At 40.0% G+C, this 17,193-nt stretch overlaps 8 protein-coding genes and 2 further genes across 8 annotated transcripts; 4 read left to right on the top strand and 6 right to left on the bottom strand.

Moving 5' to 3' along the window:
- Positions 1-49: 49 nt before the first annotated feature.
- Positions 50-754, bottom strand: FAP7 (nucleoside-triphosphatase; the record flags this gene model as incomplete). The annotated part of the gene is made up of 1 exon (XM_003646513.1): positions 50-754. The coding sequence occupies one exon, from the start codon at positions 752-754 to the stop codon at positions 50-52; it is 705 nt and encodes a 234-aa protein (XP_003646561.1).
- Positions 755-893: 139 nt separating this feature from the next.
- On the top strand, positions 894-1,469 carry CDC36 (CCR4-NOT core subunit CDC36; the record flags this gene model as incomplete). Its single annotated transcript, XM_003646514.1, has 1 exon — positions 894-1,469. One exon carries the CDS (start codon positions 894-896, stop codon positions 1,467-1,469), a length of 576 nt encoding a protein of 191 aa, XP_003646562.1.
- Positions 1,470-1,698: 229 nt separating this feature from the next.
- Positions 1,699-2,988, bottom strand: MSS51 (Mss51p; the record flags this gene model as incomplete). The annotated part of the gene is made up of 1 exon (XM_003646515.1): positions 1,699-2,988. The coding sequence occupies one exon, from the start codon at positions 2,986-2,988 to the stop codon at positions 1,699-1,701; it is 1,290 nt and encodes a 429-aa protein (XP_003646563.1).
- A 522-nt stretch (positions 2,989-3,510) lies between these two features.
- On the top strand, positions 3,511-3,861 carry QRI5 (mitochondrial 37S ribosomal protein mS38; the record flags this gene model as incomplete). The annotated part of the gene is made up of 1 exon (XM_003646516.1): positions 3,511-3,861. The coding sequence occupies one exon, from the start codon at positions 3,511-3,513 to the stop codon at positions 3,859-3,861; it is 351 nt and encodes a 116-aa protein (XP_003646564.1).
- A 336-nt stretch (positions 3,862-4,197) lies between these two features.
- Positions 4,198-5,178, bottom strand: HMX1 (Hmx1p; the record flags this gene model as incomplete). The annotated part of the gene is made up of 1 exon (XM_003646517.1): positions 4,198-5,178. One exon carries the CDS (start codon positions 5,176-5,178, stop codon positions 4,198-4,200), a length of 981 nt encoding a protein of 326 aa, XP_003646565.1.
- Positions 5,179-5,613: 435 nt separating this feature from the next.
- Ecym_4730 lies at positions 5,614-7,673 on the bottom strand (the record flags this gene model as incomplete).
- A 1,015-nt stretch (positions 7,674-8,688) lies between these two features.
- On the top strand, positions 8,689-10,233 carry ENT2 (epsin; the record flags this gene model as incomplete). The annotated part of the gene is made up of 1 exon (XM_003646518.1): positions 8,689-10,233. One exon carries the CDS (start codon positions 8,689-8,691, stop codon positions 10,231-10,233), a length of 1,545 nt encoding a protein of 514 aa, XP_003646566.1.
- A 447-nt stretch (positions 10,234-10,680) lies between these two features.
- Positions 10,681-12,387, top strand: MSM1 (methionine--tRNA ligase MSM1; the record flags this gene model as incomplete). Its single annotated transcript, XM_003646519.1, has 1 exon — positions 10,681-12,387. One exon carries the CDS (start codon positions 10,681-10,683, stop codon positions 12,385-12,387), a length of 1,707 nt encoding a protein of 568 aa, XP_003646567.1.
- A 55-nt stretch (positions 12,388-12,442) lies between these two features.
- POL31 (DNA-directed DNA polymerase delta subunit POL31) lies at positions 12,443-13,893 on the bottom strand (the record flags this gene model as incomplete). The annotated part of the gene is made up of 2 exons (XM_003646520.1): positions 12,443-13,805; positions 13,868-13,893. 2 exons carry the CDS (start codon positions 13,891-13,893, stop codon positions 12,443-12,445), a joined length of 1,389 nt encoding a protein of 462 aa, XP_003646568.1.
- Positions 13,894-14,117: 224 nt separating this feature from the next.
- Ecym_4734 lies at positions 14,118-17,157 on the bottom strand (the record flags this gene model as incomplete).
- Positions 17,158-17,193: the final 36 nt, after the last annotated feature.

Here is a 17,193-nt window from a genome sequence, read left to right on the forward strand (position 1 = left end):
TGCTCTAGTAATCGTATGACTTTTTGCGTATAAACTACTCTTGTCCAGCTTAGGCGTCAGTGTCGCTGTTGCTAGACTCTTTATCCTCATTAGGATCACCCTCATCTTTAGCTAGGTCATATTGATCGAGATCACTTTCATCATTGCTCTGATAGTCTTGTTGCAATTCGTTTGTGACTCCTGTGGGGTGTTGTGAAACCCAGCTGGATTCCCAAGCTACAATCCGTCCAACATTTTCTTCCATTTGGTTTGCAGTGTTGCTCTGCAATTCAACGACTATATCATGCACATAGCTGTCCATTGCATCTTGTAGGACTACCCCCATGATTTCAGCATCAATGTTCTCCTCAATTTTCGCATCGTGATAGCCTCTCTTGTGTAATCTATCGTAAAGAGTTGAATTATCACACCTGAGAACTACTACAAGATCGATCAATCTTTCAGGAAACACATCATTCACGTGCCAGTCGATGATTGCCCCACCCTTACGTAGTAGAGGTTCTAGTTCGTCAAGTAGTTTGTCTTCGTCAACTATGTGAGACTTACGCCCTTCATCGTAACCTTCATAGCAGTCATGCTCTTTTGCAAAATCGCTAATGTTATAATACCTACAGTCGTCTAACCTTCTTTGTAGCAGCTCACAGGTAGTTGTCTTCCCACACCCAGGAGTACCAGTTACAATTATATTCGGCCTTAATCTAGTTGAATCCATTTCGTTTCCAAAGAATGTAGCTACCATATTAGAAGATTCCATTCATTCACCATTATCGGCATCATCATTACCATCTTTTATGTTTTAAAAAACTAAGTTTTCGAAGCGAAGGTTTTGACATATTGGCAATCAGAATCATTATAATCAAGCAAAAGTTGAAAGAGATTGAATACCAGTAACTATGAGTAAGTACGGGCTTAAGAGTCTACTTCCAGTTATAAAGCATGATAAACAATATGATTCTTCAATGACGTTAGGGACGGATCTTCCTTCGATACTTCATTCGTTACAATTAACCACCAGGGATTCATACAATTCAGGTCTAAATAATGGACATCATACACTTGATACGTTCCCATCACCATGGGTTGAGACTTCACGAAGTGAAGTGGAACCAAAGTTTTTCATTCCAGAATCTTTTAAAAATATAGTTGGCGTTTTAGGGCAGCCATCAACCTATTTCACTAGTGTGGCAAGGGACCATCCTCGCATTTCACTACTACAGGATGAAACGCTGTTCTATCTATTTTATAAACACCCAGGTACTGTATTACAGGAGCTTACATATTTGGAGTTAAGAAAACGTAACTGGCGTTACCATAAAACTTTGAAAGTTTGGCTAACAAAAGATCCGTTAATGGAACCTATAGTGTCACAGGATTCGACTAGTGAACGTGGTTCATATGTGTTCTTTGATCCACAGCGTTGGGAAAAGTGTCAACGGGATTTCATATTAAACTATAATGCTATCATGTAATTCTTGGTATGTAGTGATGGTGTTTTTTGGATTCATATGCTGTATTTTTAAGTTAATTTTTTATCTTAGATTATTCACATATTTAATGTATGATACGCAAGTATATTTACAAGAGTTATTTAACACGGAGAAAACGAAGATGTGTATTTTAACCAATGAAATGGTCTGGAAATCTACATGTGTACTTTAACCAATGAAATGGTCTAGAAATCTACATGTCTCTTTCCAATCATAATTCGATAGCATGGTATCTCTTTCCTCTAAAGCCTGCAATGTACATATTGAATTGATATACCTCATGTGGATTCAAATCGTTCAGTTCCCACTTTGTACTGCCAAAGACATTTTTAGTTGGATCCACTAGCATGTCTAACTCATCCCCATATTTTTCTTTAACCGCTTGGAGATCATCCATCAGATCCTTCTTGTTAAATCCGGTGGTGAAGATGGCACATTTTGTTTGTAATAATGCCTGTAAAGTTGAATTCATCCAAGTATCCCTCGTCTCTGGAGAGCCAAACCCTGGATGGAAACAAAAGAAGATGTCATTGTATGGATCATATGGGAAAAAGTCCTGGGCTTCGTGAAATACATGAAAGTAATCAGTATGATAATGCATTTTCATCGTGTCATCAATTCTTTTAACGACAGGTATTGAAGAAGTCACATATTCTCTTTTCTCACGGTCATAGTTTGATTCCGGGCCAACAAAGTGAAGTTCAATCAGCGATTCTGGGAACAAATATTGAAGCTGTTTCCAAACATGTCCGGGCAGTTGTGCTTCCGCACGTGCTCCTAGAATGAACACCCTCAAGGGCTTATCTTGTATTGATCTCACTCTTCGATTCTGTTCAGGATATAAAGTATAACGTAGGGCTGCAAGAGACTTCAAGCCTTCTAACGTAATGGGACCTTTCGGGTTTAGAGAATATGGCGAATATTGGTGCAAAATAGAGCCAATAGTAATAGGATAGGACAACATCTTAGTTACTGCTGCAAGCTGAAACTCTGTATCCATTGAAAAAAACGACCTAGTATAAAAATATAAATCCCAATTCATCATATTCACCATACGATCATAATCCTGCTGCTCAGGAAAATCAAACTCCAAAAATGGCCGCCCACTCCTTAAGTCATGCTCATATATATTAACCTTCTTCAACAATCTATACCGCTTCGATTCGTGGTATTCACTATCGTTTTTCCATGCCTCCTCCGAATGATGTGTAGGAATTCCAGAATATTTACAACTAAACTGAATATTCTTTCCCGTTACAGGACACTTCGCCAACGCCTTAATCCTAGCTGCCCGTTCCCTCAACTCTGGCGATGGCGATTGATCCCATGGATGGAACCTATTATCAACCGTAGGCTCATCTGGGGACGTAGGAGGATCCAATCCTAAGGCGTTGCGCACAAACCCCATAATCTGACGCCTTTGCTGCTTCCCACAAACTCTTGAAGAGCTTGAAGAAATAAACCCTGGCCTTCCCAAACGTTTCGTAACTGGTAAAAGCATAACCAACCAACACAAACAAACACAGCTCCCGACTTTATGGCCTGAAACACTGTATTTTATATGTACTACTCCTGCTTACAATATTGTAGCTATGAATCAACAAATAATATTCATTGTAAATTTTCTACAAATAAGCACGGACAACCACCCAATCGAACTTTTCATCAAGGCTATTATATGCGGTGTACGGGTGTTTAGATACAAATATACCACCATAACAAGCTTTGTTGATACTTAATACTAACTAATACGTTTCCAACTTCTCTAGATCGCCATTCAACCGCCTAACAATTAGACGCTATCTTGTGCGGACCCAATCAACGTTTAGTTAGATCTCTAACTTTTTAAATCGATGTTGTTGGTGATTTTGAGAAAAAGCAGCTTTTCAGGTTCTCATCTATAAAGCGAAAATTTTCCAGATTTTATGCACTGAAATAACCGGGAAGTTTACAGTAATAAAGTTGTAAACGTACTGGCGAGGGGTCCATTCATTGGTTTTTGGAGGTTGCTAGATTTGTTAGTATGTTTAGCGTTGCTAGGGGATTGTGGAAACGTAGTCTCCCAGTTGGGAGACAGCTGTGCAGATCATTATCGCTACAACAGTATACATGTAGGAATAATCAGATTCCAATTTCGACAGGGATGTTGATGAATATTGGTAGGACGGGTAGTTCAAGGTTGAATATAGTTGTTCCCGATACATGGAAGGTATCAATTGATATGAAGGAGGGAGTTTTAAAGGAGTTGGAACAGGAGGAAATGCATATGGACAGTGTGATGAGGAAGAGAAGGACTAAGATGAAGAAACATAAGTTAAGGAAGAGAAGGAAGAAGCAGAGAGCTGAACGTAGGAAGTTGTCCCAGGGTAAGTAAGAGTGATGAGGTTCCCGAAGTCCACAGAATACATGTATATAGATTAGTGAGTGCATTGAAGAAGTAGCTGCGTTGTTGAATATAAAAATAAACCCTGTCCCCCCGGTGGTGATATACCTGTCAGTAGAAGGATTATTACAATGGGCTTGTTTTGAATTGACTAGCTAAACAACACTTTTAATAACCATTACTTGATATTACTACAGAAAACAGAAACTACTAAATGCGAGACAGAGAAAAAGATACCAATTTTGTGCGATGGATTACAATCGCTATAATAAAACAAAAAAAGAGCGATAGGGTTTGATTTGAATGCCTGACTGATATCTCCAAATTTTACCAGAAAATTGTCCTAAGTGTGAAGTATATCATCAAGAAGTTTATGAAGAAGACAGCAATTGCAAGTGCCTGTTTAACCTCTGAAGATAGTTTTTGATTATACCTCCATTCATTAGATAGAAATGTCAACAGTTTGAATGAAAAGATGTTCATCAATTCTTTTTTATTAGTTTCTCCAATTTCACCTAGAATGTCCATAACAGCTTGAAAATTAGCAATTGACACATCAATGATTTCCAATTTTTGGTTCTCATCCAGGCCTTCCCTTGTAGCCAATTCGTAATTCTTTTTATATTGCCAACGTAATTTATTTTCTTCATCAACACCGTCATCACTAAATGTGAAGAAGTTAGTGCCATTGCGCGACGATTCAGCTGCTGATATCCCTTTGGGCTTGGGGAATAACCCTATATTACGGTAGATATTGGAACGCATTACCTTCCCGCCTGCAAATAAGGCATTGTATAAAACATGACAGTATGCCAAAATTGTACTGGGATTTTCCATCGTCTTGTCCCTTATAAAATCAACAAACCTTTGTAACTTGGGAGGAAGTTCAAAATCATTTAAAAACTGCTGTAATTCATTCTGCGTAGGATACTCATGGTGATAAAAGAACTCCAAATCACGCAATAATCTGCCACTGCGCCTAAATTCTTCACACCAAAACTGCCTCAAAATTGCACTAATTTGAAGCTCCTCCTTCGTACTAGGAGTCTCCAATAACCGATCTATTTGCTGTTCAACTGCATGGAAGATATAATAGAAGGCTAAAATACCTTGTCTATATATAAACCCATGTCTCATAGCCAATGCCATCTTTCCCATTACAAAAGCGTCTGCCTTAGTATGCATGTCACGCGTGCAAAAATTGATTCTATTGGCAAGTGCACCTACATCTGTAGGCGAAGGAATCATGCCAACTGCTGGAGAGTGTATCTCACTATCTGAATCGTTCATAGTCTCTTTGTATACCATTATTTTTATAATGTAAGTTTTAAAAGTCCATAAAATAAAATACCCAAGAAGACACAGGTATGTATTATCCTATTTTCGTTTTGTTATATTTTGAATCCAAAATTATATTCTGCTTTCACCTTTTTTATAAAGACGTGAATATATATATGTATATATGGACCATCAATACGAACCATTACACACTCCAAGTGCTGTAAATTCAACCGTAGTAGTTACTTCTGGGTGTACTATAATTTCTTTAATATAGAACTCGCGACGCTGCCATTTTTTGGACCGATAAATCCATCGAAAAAGACAGGACGAAATTAAGAGCTAGATGCGGGTTGTGATAATATAATCAAAGAGCACAAAATTGTAATCTTGTCTGCGTATAGGTATATAGATACGTATATGCGTTTATATTAGAGTTGTTCGGGATGAGCGTGTATAAATTAATCAATTAATATGTGTTTGGTTTTCGTAGAATGCAACAACTTGGTCGGATGACGTAGCATCAGTGAGGGGCTTATCATCTCTAATTCTTAAGAAACGGGGAAATCTTAGAGATATTCCTTTACTGTATACATCACGCCCTGCTTTGTAGATTGGGGATAGAGAAAGATCAGCGGTTAAGACTTCAAATAGTAGAGTGGGTTCAAACCAGACATCCGGGGGGGAGGCTTCATCGTACACGACGTCCCTTCTCGGATATTCAATCGCCGTGTCCTTTAATTTTTCATATAATGATTGTAATATGTCTTCGCTGAAGCCAGTTCCGATCTTACAACATGTTTCAAACTCTTCCAAGTCACGATTGTAACAACCCAAGAGGAAACCACCGTAAGTGCCAGTTCTTTTTCCTTTTCCAAAGTAGGCACCCAAGACGACTAAATCCAAAGAATCTCCTACACCTGCAAGATAATCTTTTTTAACTTTAGCCAGTTTCTGGACCGTTTGCTTGGCTCATAGTGGGATTCTTCACCATCTAACATTTTAACCATTAAGCCTTCGCATGAATCTTTAACAGATTGATCTAGATATTTTTGTAATTCTTCTACATTGGTGGTTGTTATTTCGTTGGCGAATTGGAATTCACCGGTAACAACCTTCAATGTTTCTTTCATATACTCACGTCTTTGGCTTAGTGGTATGTTGATTAAAGGTTTGTCGTTTAGGGACAACATATCGAATGCAAAGAGACAGACGCGTACTTTCACATCTTTCAGGTCGACATCCTTACGTTTCCTTGTGCTGAGGATTTGGAAGGGTAATATCTTATTATGTTCCTTATCCCATGCAACAGCCTCGCAATCCAGGATCAAGCTCTTCGTCTGTTCAGGGTCTATTAGATAATCACAGATTTTTATTTCCGGGTATCTTTGCGTCATGTTTTCGCTGTTACGTGAGTAGATCCTCATACTTCCATCGGCTAATAAATGAACTTGAGCTCTTTCGCCGTCGTATTTATATTCACAAGTAAACCTTTGGCCCTGAACTCTATCTAATACCTCAGATACAGATTTTGTAGGCTTCGCAAGCATCGGTTTCAACGGGATACCAGGTGTCAAGAGGCAATACTTATTGAGCTTCATGATACCATGCTTAAGAGCCGTGTTGATGATAATATCATAGTTGGGTATCTGACAAAAAGCATCTCTTATCATGGCCTCGGCTTTGTCAACATCATCGGAACTCGGTTCGCTGCCACCATCCCCTTCTTCAAATGCTAAAATCGCTTTGGACAAAGAAACCAACACAGTTTTCTCAGCTAGACCAATTCTTAGTTTCGATTCCAACGACCTGATTAAAAACTTTGCCTCAGTGCCCTGGCAAGCAGTAAGCATCTTTTTGATCAACTTGATCTTCCTACCTTGAGAATCCTTGCCCTCCGACTTGGCAATAGTCTGCAAATTGGAAAATACCTCCGTAACGGTCAATGGCTTGGGCTTGAACATCGTCGGCTGCACCATACGCGCCTGCTGCGCGACAGTACCGAGATCCCCACACTCCCTGTAGCTATTCTTCACCTGCGCAACAGACTTCCCACACGCTTCACTTATAGTCTTTATTAGAATCCCCTCCCCCAACCCCAACTCCAAGCCAGGCTCATAATCAGGACCTAACCGATTGATAAACAAATAAGTTACCGGGATTAAATGCTTTGGATCTTGCTGCAAGATGCTGTGAAAAAAATCAGAACATATCTTAATAATCGACAACCGCGACGCTGTAGCTTCAACCTGCTCAAACACTGCACAAACACTGCCATAAAGAACCTCCTTCCCAGCATCACCTACCGTCTTGCTACCCACCCCCGCCACCGTCTTCTGCGTGTTCAGCGTCGAACTCACCGTCCTCAACGATAACGCCCCATCCTCCCTGCGGTCCTCCTCCACCCTGGGCTTCTTAGTACCACTGCCCCCACCACCCGGCCCATCACCCTCCTCTGGTCTCTTCAACGATGAGAAAAACCTCCCCAACGTTACCTGCCGTTTCGGTACTGACGACATCCTCATCAACTGACGCACTCCAGAAACCCTAAATCTCCTCAGTATGAAAAATGTATCAAGACAAAAAGCCTCCCCAGTCGCCCGTTTTCTAAAAAGAGCTATTTACGGAACTGCCTCTGTCTCTGCTTCTGCTTCTGCCTCTGGCCTGACGGTTCTATACCTCTTTGTTCCTCTTGCAAACCATCTTACTAATATAACTTCTTTTGCAAACCCATCCTCAAGTACATAGTAGAAACGCGACTGCGACTGTCTGCTGGACGGAATTTCCCCAAAACCGACGCGTTTGCAGGACACAGAACCTGCTCCGCTCTGCTTTCTCACCGAAAACCAACACAAACTGGTCACCACAACTCCCACCGCTGGCTCTCCACCATGCCAGCCCACCGTGGCCCCCATTCCCCTCGCCAGAACCCTATATAGCACGTAGCCATGCATACAACCCACCGCTAAGCCCAGCTCATCGCCCACCACTCGCCCACCACAATTTTTCACAGACCACGTGACCGCAACCTCTAGCTCAGGCGCTCCCCCTCCACACCACGCCCCCAGTAAGCCTCCGTTCCCTCTTTACACCCAAGTCATAACCGCATCCATCTAAGCCAGGCTGCACCAGTCCAGACAGCAGCTACATAACCTCCGCCGCCGCCTTCAGTCTGTTTGTGTATACGTCGCCCTCGTCTGAAAAATCATTACCCTGACTTTGGAAACTTGACCCTATTTGTTTCCTCACTTGGTCGTTTTTAAAAGAAAACGTTGGCCTAAAATAAGCACTGCATCCGTGAGCGATTGGGTTATTCTCTCCTCACTCTTTATACAATAGAATATATATATTGGAACGGGGCTTATCGAGAGTCAGGAGCAAGCAAGATCTATAGAGGTAATACTGTAAAAAACAGGTGTTGGGGTTATATAAAAAATCAAGCGAGAGATAAAAGTGTGAGTGATAGAGGGTTAATTTTTATTATTGTAAAAAGGATACAAGCAACAAAAAGCAAGAATTCAAGTGAGTGCAGGTTGGAAGATGTCGAAACAGTTGTTACGTAGTGCGAAGAATGTGATGAATGGATATTCGCAGGCGCAAGTGTTGGTGAGGAATGCTACGTCAAATGATGAGTATGGGCCGTCTTTGGATCAAATGGAGGAGCTTGCGGAGCGGACGTATAGTGCGGTTGAGTTTTTTGAGATTATGGTGATGTTGGATAGACGGTTGAATGACAAGCCCAAGAATTGGAGACATGTTGCGAAATCCTTGACGGTGACAGACTATTTGGTGCGGACGGGGGCTGAGGCGTGTGTGGATTGGGCGCGGGAGAACATGTTTATTATTAGGAAGTTGACGGAGTTTGTCCATGTGGATGAGTCTAGTGGTACGGACCATGGGCAGCTTATCAGGGTCAAGGCTAAGGAATTGATTGCATTGTTGAGGGATGATGAGCGGTTGAAGGAGGAGCGGAATTTGCGGCTTGGTCGTGGCAAGAAGAATCCGCAGAATGTTCCGGAGACAAATCCGGATGGTGTAGATCCGGACTTGAAGCGAGCTTTGGAGGAATCTCGTATTACCGCAGAGGAGGAAGAACGTAGGAGGAAGCTAGCTGAGAAAACAGAGGACGCTGAGGAGCTTCAGGCTGCGTTACAGTTAAGTAAGGAAGAAGAGGAGTTGAGGAAATTGAGGGAGTTGCAGCAACAGCGGGAGCAGCAGATGGCGTTTTGGCAGCAGCAGCAGGTTCAGCAGGTTCAGTACCAACAGCAACCGATGTATTATGATATATTTGGTAATCCGATAACTCTTGAAGAGTACTTGCAGTACCAACAACAGCAGGAGCAAGCGCAGCAGCAGCAATTGGCACAGCAGCAGCTACTAGCGCAGCAGCTTGCAGAACAACAAGCTTCTGCAGACTACTATGCGCAGCAGCAATTCCTAGCTCAACAACGGCAGATGGCGGAACAACAGTACTTAGCACAAAAACAGTATTTGAGCCAACAACAGCAGCCATTGCAGTCGGGTGTGAACAATCCGTTCTCTCTAAATAACATGCACAAACTGGAGTCTGAAAATTATGAAAAGACGGCTTCTACATCATTTGGATCCCCCCCTGGTGGGACGGCTGGAAGATCAAGCTCGTCTACTCCATTACAACAGCAACCACCGCAAAAGCCCTTTCCACAAACTCAACCACCATCTCAGTCTCAATCTCAACCACAATCTCAACCACAACAGCTGCAGGCCACTAGAACGGGTAACCAATCTATTTCGGACAAATACGGTGAGCTAAATGCTTTGTTAGCGACGGGAACAGGTATTGATACATTTGGTAACACTGGACAAGCCCGTATTTCATCTCAGCACACAAAAACGGAAACATTTATAAATTCTCATGGTACTGGATTTAAGCAAGTCAGTAATGAACCCCCAAAGCACAACCCTTTCCTAACTACACAATACACGGGGTTACCAAGCACAAACATTGTACCTTCACATACTGGTTATGGTTTTGGTAATGCATCAAGTTTCCAACAAACTGCAAGTAAACCAAATGACCAAGGTATGAGTTTGATTGATTTGTAGTAAATCATAGACATACTCTTTATAAAATGATCATAAATTTAAAATTGAGGTAAAGAATACAACGAAGAGACCATCTTTTAACTAAAAGAAAAAAGGTTTATTTCGTAGTATCAGTTTTTTAGGTGAATATAAGATATATTTCATTCTAAACTCCTATCTACGTGCGATAAGTATAACTATAGAGCAACATTACGCAATGTACATTCATAAAGAATATATATATGTATTAAATTTCTTATGTATATAGTGATTACGACATAAATTAAGAGGTGAGATAACATCGAACCCCCTCCCCCATCACCGCTATATAGTATTTTCTAAGCTCGTCCTTATTGCCATTGGATTTTATTATTCTGTTAGCGTAAAAAATATCCGCGTTTAATTGGCACCGGTTAGCATATAATATATGGTTTAGTTCGAAGTAATAGAAAAACGTTTAATCATTAAATGGTTTCCTCACTTCATAGGCTGCTGCGGCAAGTTTCACCCAAATTTCATATAACTACTCCGATATTCTATCCAAATGCCAAACCGCATCTAGGTCATCTTTATTCGTCCCTTCTCTGTGATGTGCAGGCTAGATGGAATAAGATGAAACGAGAAGATGTTCTATTTACAACTGGTACTGACGAGCATGGTTTGAAAATACAACTTGAGAGTGAAAAAAGAGGGTTCAAAGATCCAAATATGTTTGTAGATGAACTATACCCACATTTTGTTGTTTTGAACAGGCTTGCGAACATTCAGCATACCAGATTCATCCGAACAACAGACAGTGATCATATTGCAAACGTGAGGAAATTATGGAACTTGTGTAATGACAAAGGTTACATATACAAGAGCAAACATTGTGGCTGGTATTCTGTTTCTGACGAAACATTCTATCCTGGCAGTAAAGTCGTTAAGTTAATCAATGGTGAAGAGATACCTCTTAGTGGAGATAATTCTGAATTTGATACTGCAATCGATTACATCAATACCGAAACCCGTAACAAAGTAATTTACCAACATGAAACTAATTACTTTTTTAAGCTGTCCTCTTTAAAAGATGCTTTGATTGATTTGCTAATGGAAAATCCAGGTTTTATCTTTCCTGCATCAAAGCATAAGCAGGTACTGTCATCCTTGAAAAACGATCCATTGCCTGATCTATCGATATCAAGACCGTCATCACGTTTGCAGTGGGGTATTCCAGTCCCACATGATGAAAGCCAATGTATATACGTATGGTTTGATGCTTTATGCAATTATGTTAGTTCAATTGGCGGCGTAGATGCACTGTTAAGTAACCAACCTATCGGTCACCTAAAGCATGATATCGAATTTCAACATAAGGGCGCTACTAAAGAAATATGGACAAATACCACACATCTTGTTGGCAAGGATATTATTAAATTTCACACTGTATATTGGCCAGCTATTTTATTAGCCGCTGGTCTCCCATTACCAAACAGGGTGGTTGTTCATGGGCATTGGCTATCACAAGGTGTAAAAATGTCGAAGAGTCTGGGGAATGTAGTTGATCCACTGGAAATGATTAAAGTTTATGAAGCTGATCCATTAAGGTGGTACTTATTGGGAAACTCTACGATAGAGGATGACGGAGATTTTGCAGAGACAACTCTGTCCCAGACAAGGCAGCTGTTGAGCTCCAAGTGGGGTAATCTGATTCACAGGTGTGGAGGTACCAAATTTAACGTTAAACGAGCTGTGAGGAAATTCTATGGTAAATCGCATACTAGTCTTCCTATCTTATATAATAATTCTGAAATCCAATCCCTACTTTCAAAACTATCGACGCTTGTTAACGATTTGGATCTGATGATACAAAACTACGAAACCGCAAATGCTGTAAGACATATCTGGTCTATTATAAATCATGCAAATAATATTGTACAACTTGGAGAACCCTGGGCTAAACCTGAGGAAGAACAGGACTTGATAATATATATTGCTACAGAGGCTGCACGGATTGCATCAATTGTTTCACAGCCATTAATACCGGTCCTTTCCAATGTATTTTTGGATAGACTAGATGTGGAAGCTGAGAAAAGGTCTTTGGATTATGCTGTGTTTGGGGCTGACTCATCTTATGGATCCTGTTGCAATATTAAAGGTAGAGAAGTCCCACTTCAACGTAATGGAAAGATATGATATATATATGACTTTCCATTCTTGTAAATAATAAATACTTTAAAATAATAATACACTAAATATTCTCAACTTCGATTGTAATGGTCTCCGACTCTAACGTTCCCAAATCTAGTACTAGAAATTGGCCAGTTTCACTGAATGCAGGTAATGAAATTATATGCACAGTTATGCTGTTCTCCAGAGTGACTTTTCTGTGTCCGAATTCAGGCTGATTGCCGACAATATATACATGTGGCCATTCTTTTAGAATGAATGGATCTCTATCCTTAAATGGAAAGGACCATAATGTATCTGGAGCAGTTGGTGCAATATTTTGCCATTTCAAAGTGGCTTCCATTAAATTCAAGCGATGTTCAATAGCATCATTTTTATCTGAACCTTCGTAATATGGAATAATGTATTTGCAAATATCGTCAATATTTTGGCCGCTAGTTGCCAAAATTTGTGTTCCTTCAATATCAAACCAATAGGGGTTTGTAACAGGTTCAAATAAGTCATCATTAATCTCCGCAAAATATGGCTTCAAAGACGGCTTAAACAGAGCTTTGTTGAGAGGCTGTTGAGGTAGACTAATCTCAGTAGGATCAGAAGCACCAGGTAACATTGTAATTGGTAAACTCTTCAAAACGTTTACTAAGAAACCACCAAACTCATCCAAAGCACCCAGTAAGTCTTTATGATCGATATTGTAGCTCAAAGAGTTGCCACATAAGATCAATCTAGCAACGTCAGCCATCTTGTCGAAATGCCCAATATCACCAGACAACATATCTTGCAGTACCTTGATTCTTAATGATAACTTTGGATCATGTGGTGTCATATTCAAACCCGAAATAAAAGCAACCTTCTTTCCATTAACATTTGATAACGGAGCTTGTGGAATCGACTTCGGATAGCATATATCTAATACCTGAAAAGTCCCAGCTTCTGCTTCCATACCTAAGACACCAACAACAATTCCAGTTACAAATATAGTGTTCTTTATTAGATCACCTATTAGAAGAATACGTCCACTCTCATCCTCCAACATGACCTCATCGCTTCCCTGTATGTCGGTATAACTTTTCACCACACCTGTAACGCCGTAGGTATCATTAATAACTTCTTCTAAGATATTAGGTTTGTATTTCATTTCGCAGTAAATGGTTCCAACACACCAACTAGGCTCAGTTGCCTGAATATCTAATACTTTCTTCTTTTGAACCACGGTCTTACCTTGAATCTGGAAGCCATCATCCCATTTCTCTTGACAATTCAAAGTTACACGTTTGCGAAATTCCTCTAAGCGATATTGATACAATGGGAAATATTGAGTGTCATATACCCTATCTAAGTAAGGTACATCAAATATTTTGGATTTTTCATGGTTTATAGTTAATCTTGGTCTATCGCGAGCATTGGCATTTGATCTTTGTTTGCTACATTAAATTGTTAGAAGATGTTATAAAAACTGTTATCAAAATAGGATATAAATACATACTCGAACCGTTCCAAAAGGTTATCCATGGCAAGATTAATCCACTGCTTGTCTTGGATTCTTTAAAGTCTAGGAAGTTGACATTCTCTAAGAACATTACAAGCATCTAAGAACACTACCGTCATTTAAAATTTCTATGGCTTAATATGTATTACCCGGCTCCTAAATTACCGTGGTACGATCTCCATCATGGCGACACAGATCTAAACCTGCTGTCATAAACTACAATATTTAAGATTTAAGGTATATGTTTTTATTCTGATAATATATCAAATAATTCCTCGATCTCTGGATCCCTGTCATTAAGTGTCTTCAAGGTTCTGTATTCCCAAGATGTATTGTTGACGCTTTCAGCTACTTCTTCGGTGACAGTAATTGTACGTTTAATTCTTTCAATTTCATTTGAATCTTTAACCAAAACTTTTGTTCTCCTGTGTTCTTTAATGTCAGGAGTGTGTCCAATACTCATTCCAACTTTGACAAGCGTCTCGATAGTTTCCTCGGAGTTCTTGACCAAATCAGAATCTAGGACGGTATTTTTAGTAGGAATTATTAGAAGGACCGTAGACCCACCAAACTTGAAGTAACCCAATTCTTGCCCTCTTTCTACTCTATCACCTGGTTTACACGTGAGTATTATTGAACCAACCATCATTGCACCCACAGGAATAAAGAGTATAGTACCGAATTCCTCCGATTCAATTGGAAGTACAATTCGTACATTTTCACCGAAAACGTCTAATTCAGTACGAACAGCCATTGGATTGACTGTGTAATATTCACCACTAATATATTTGGGTTCACCAATAACACCATTGCAAGGGGAATGAAATCGATGATAATCCTGTGGTGCTAATCGAAAGATACAGACCCTGCAAGAGCGCTCATCATAACCTTCAGGCATCTGTCCGCCAGTCAACTTTTTTAATGTAAAAGTTCTGCCTTTAATCCAGATTTCCTTCGATTGGTTAATAGTTGAGAATACGGTACAACGGGAATCGGCTGGCGATAATAGAACTTTCGGATTTGGTGATTCGGGAGGTCTGCTTCCAGGTTTCAATTGTCTGTAAAAAAATTCATTAAACGTCTTGAATTCCGTTGCCAAACATTGAGACATGTCTAAAGAGTGAAACCTGATAAAAGATTCAATTTCTTTAACTGAGCTAGGTCTATCGAATTTCTTGCCCTGCTTATTTGTTACAGAACGCAAAAGGGATCTAAACTTTTTAGACTGCTTTCCTTTAGCATTGTAGATAATTCTAATTCCCAATTTAACGTAAGCACTGATTTTCTCTTCAATTACTATGCCTGTATCCCTATCTTGCACCAAAATGTTTGCATTATTAGAGCCCAAGGCATACTTACCATACGTTAGTTTTATTAATAATTTTGAAAACCATCTTTTTGAGGCAAAATCAGACGATACGTAGGAAGCCTTTAATAACCTTTTGTCTTTCGAGTTGCAAATCGCAAAATGGGTTATCAAATCATTCTCAGCGTTCAGCTTAGAATTCTGAAAGTTTTTGGTTCTTTTTACCTGCTTGAAACATAGTGGGCATTTACGGACACGTCTGAACACACTACTGTGTTTCCACTTTTGCAACTGATCAACGACAACGTCCTTTAACAGTCTATCCTGGGACCATGGTGACTTGCCGGACCGGTAAAAAAACTCATTTACCTCATCATCACTGAAATTACCTAGACTGTCTAGCAATAAGGTTAGCTGAATCACATCAAAGCTCTCCAATTGTGAAGAGGAATTGACAACCTGTTCCCAAAATTTTTTTTTCAAAAGTTGGTACGAATAGTAGCTTATTTTTACGAATAACTTAGGTTCTTCTGCCATATGAAATGAGTCACCTTTCAACATCAGGGGTATAACCAACTCAAAATCACATGAACCATCGCTTGATTTTTTGGAATCGATAACCTGGGTCAATGGGATGCTAGCGTCTGCAACCCGGTCGTGAAACGAAAAGGAATCTTTATCAAGAACTTTAAAATCTAAATCAAAATGTACTTCGTTTGGATATATTTCAAATGCAGCTCTTTCATCGTATTCGGGATTTAAGGTGTGCTTTCTCCATGAGGTCTTAAAGACTTTTCTACCAAAGCTTATGATGACGAAAGGATCCATATCAAACGTTGTAGAAAATTTATTTTTCAGTGGAGGCAGATTGGTAATCTTAATGATATCCAAGAGGGCAACACCCACTGCATGTGTCTTCTTAGAAACCTCAAATCCAGAGTTTCTACCTCTCAAATTATAAAGATTATGTTTGCGTCTAGACATTGGCATGACATCTATTCCTTCGTCACTAGAGTGACTATGAGTAGGCATGACTGCTGGGCTTTCGGACACTTCTGTGACTGGCGTAGTTGACATCTCCGGGATAAAAGGAAAGGTATCTGATGAAGCATTTACTTGATTATAATCATTCAAAATTGACAGCGTAGTCTTGCTATCAGTATTAGAATCTGCGTTCTGCCCTTCATAGAATAGGTCATTCAGATACAGCCAATCTTGATCATCTACAGCTTCTTCGTAATCCTCTTCAAAGTCTTCTGTATTACATGCTATCATTGAATGCGTGACTATATCATCATAGTCGGTGAAATCTGAAAGTGATGAAGATGAATAAGATGAAAAGTCTACAATATTATTATCGTCCTCTGCATAATCACCTTCATTGTTTTGAGGTACATTTTCACCCAGCAATTCAATTTCTTGCTCACGTCGGGTCTTCCTTGCAAGCAACGTGTCCGTCAAGTTGTTTCTCCATTCGTTAAATACAGTCATTGTCGGAGGACCCCTACTTGAGGAACTTAGACTGAACGAGACTTGCACCTCACCAGCCTTATATTCTTGTCCCTTACCGCTATAGAATGGAAACCATTGGGGTGCCCGTTCCAACGTATACCCGCCGTTGCAATCCTTAAACAACTCCAAAAGAGAGAGTCTGGCTTCTCCAAGATACAAATACCGTCCTCTCTCCAAAGGCACACCGGCATCATTCTGTCGCCTTAACACATCGTCATACAATACCACTCTCAAATATGTCGAAAAAGGCCTACTAGGCAATACCAACTTCAAACTCTGCTGCCAATAGGGAGTAGACGTATTTTTTAGCTTCTTGGTCCTATTAAATACACCGTTGGTAATAATTAGACACAGCGGATTACAACAACTGCCATTCAAAGTATTTATCTTGGCACTAATAGCATCCACTTTCAACGTTAGCCGTGTCCGCTTGGCCCTTCGGCGCCTGCTAATAATACTTACCCCCCATATTTGTAGATACTATCGACTCAGAGCTTTTCCGTCT

Source organism: Eremothecium cymbalariae, chromosome 4, assembly GCF_000235365.1.
Source record: "Eremothecium cymbalariae DBVPG#7215 chromosome 4, complete sequence".
NCBI classification, from domain to species: Eukaryota; Fungi; Ascomycota; class Saccharomycetes; order Saccharomycetales; family Saccharomycetaceae; genus Eremothecium; species Eremothecium cymbalariae.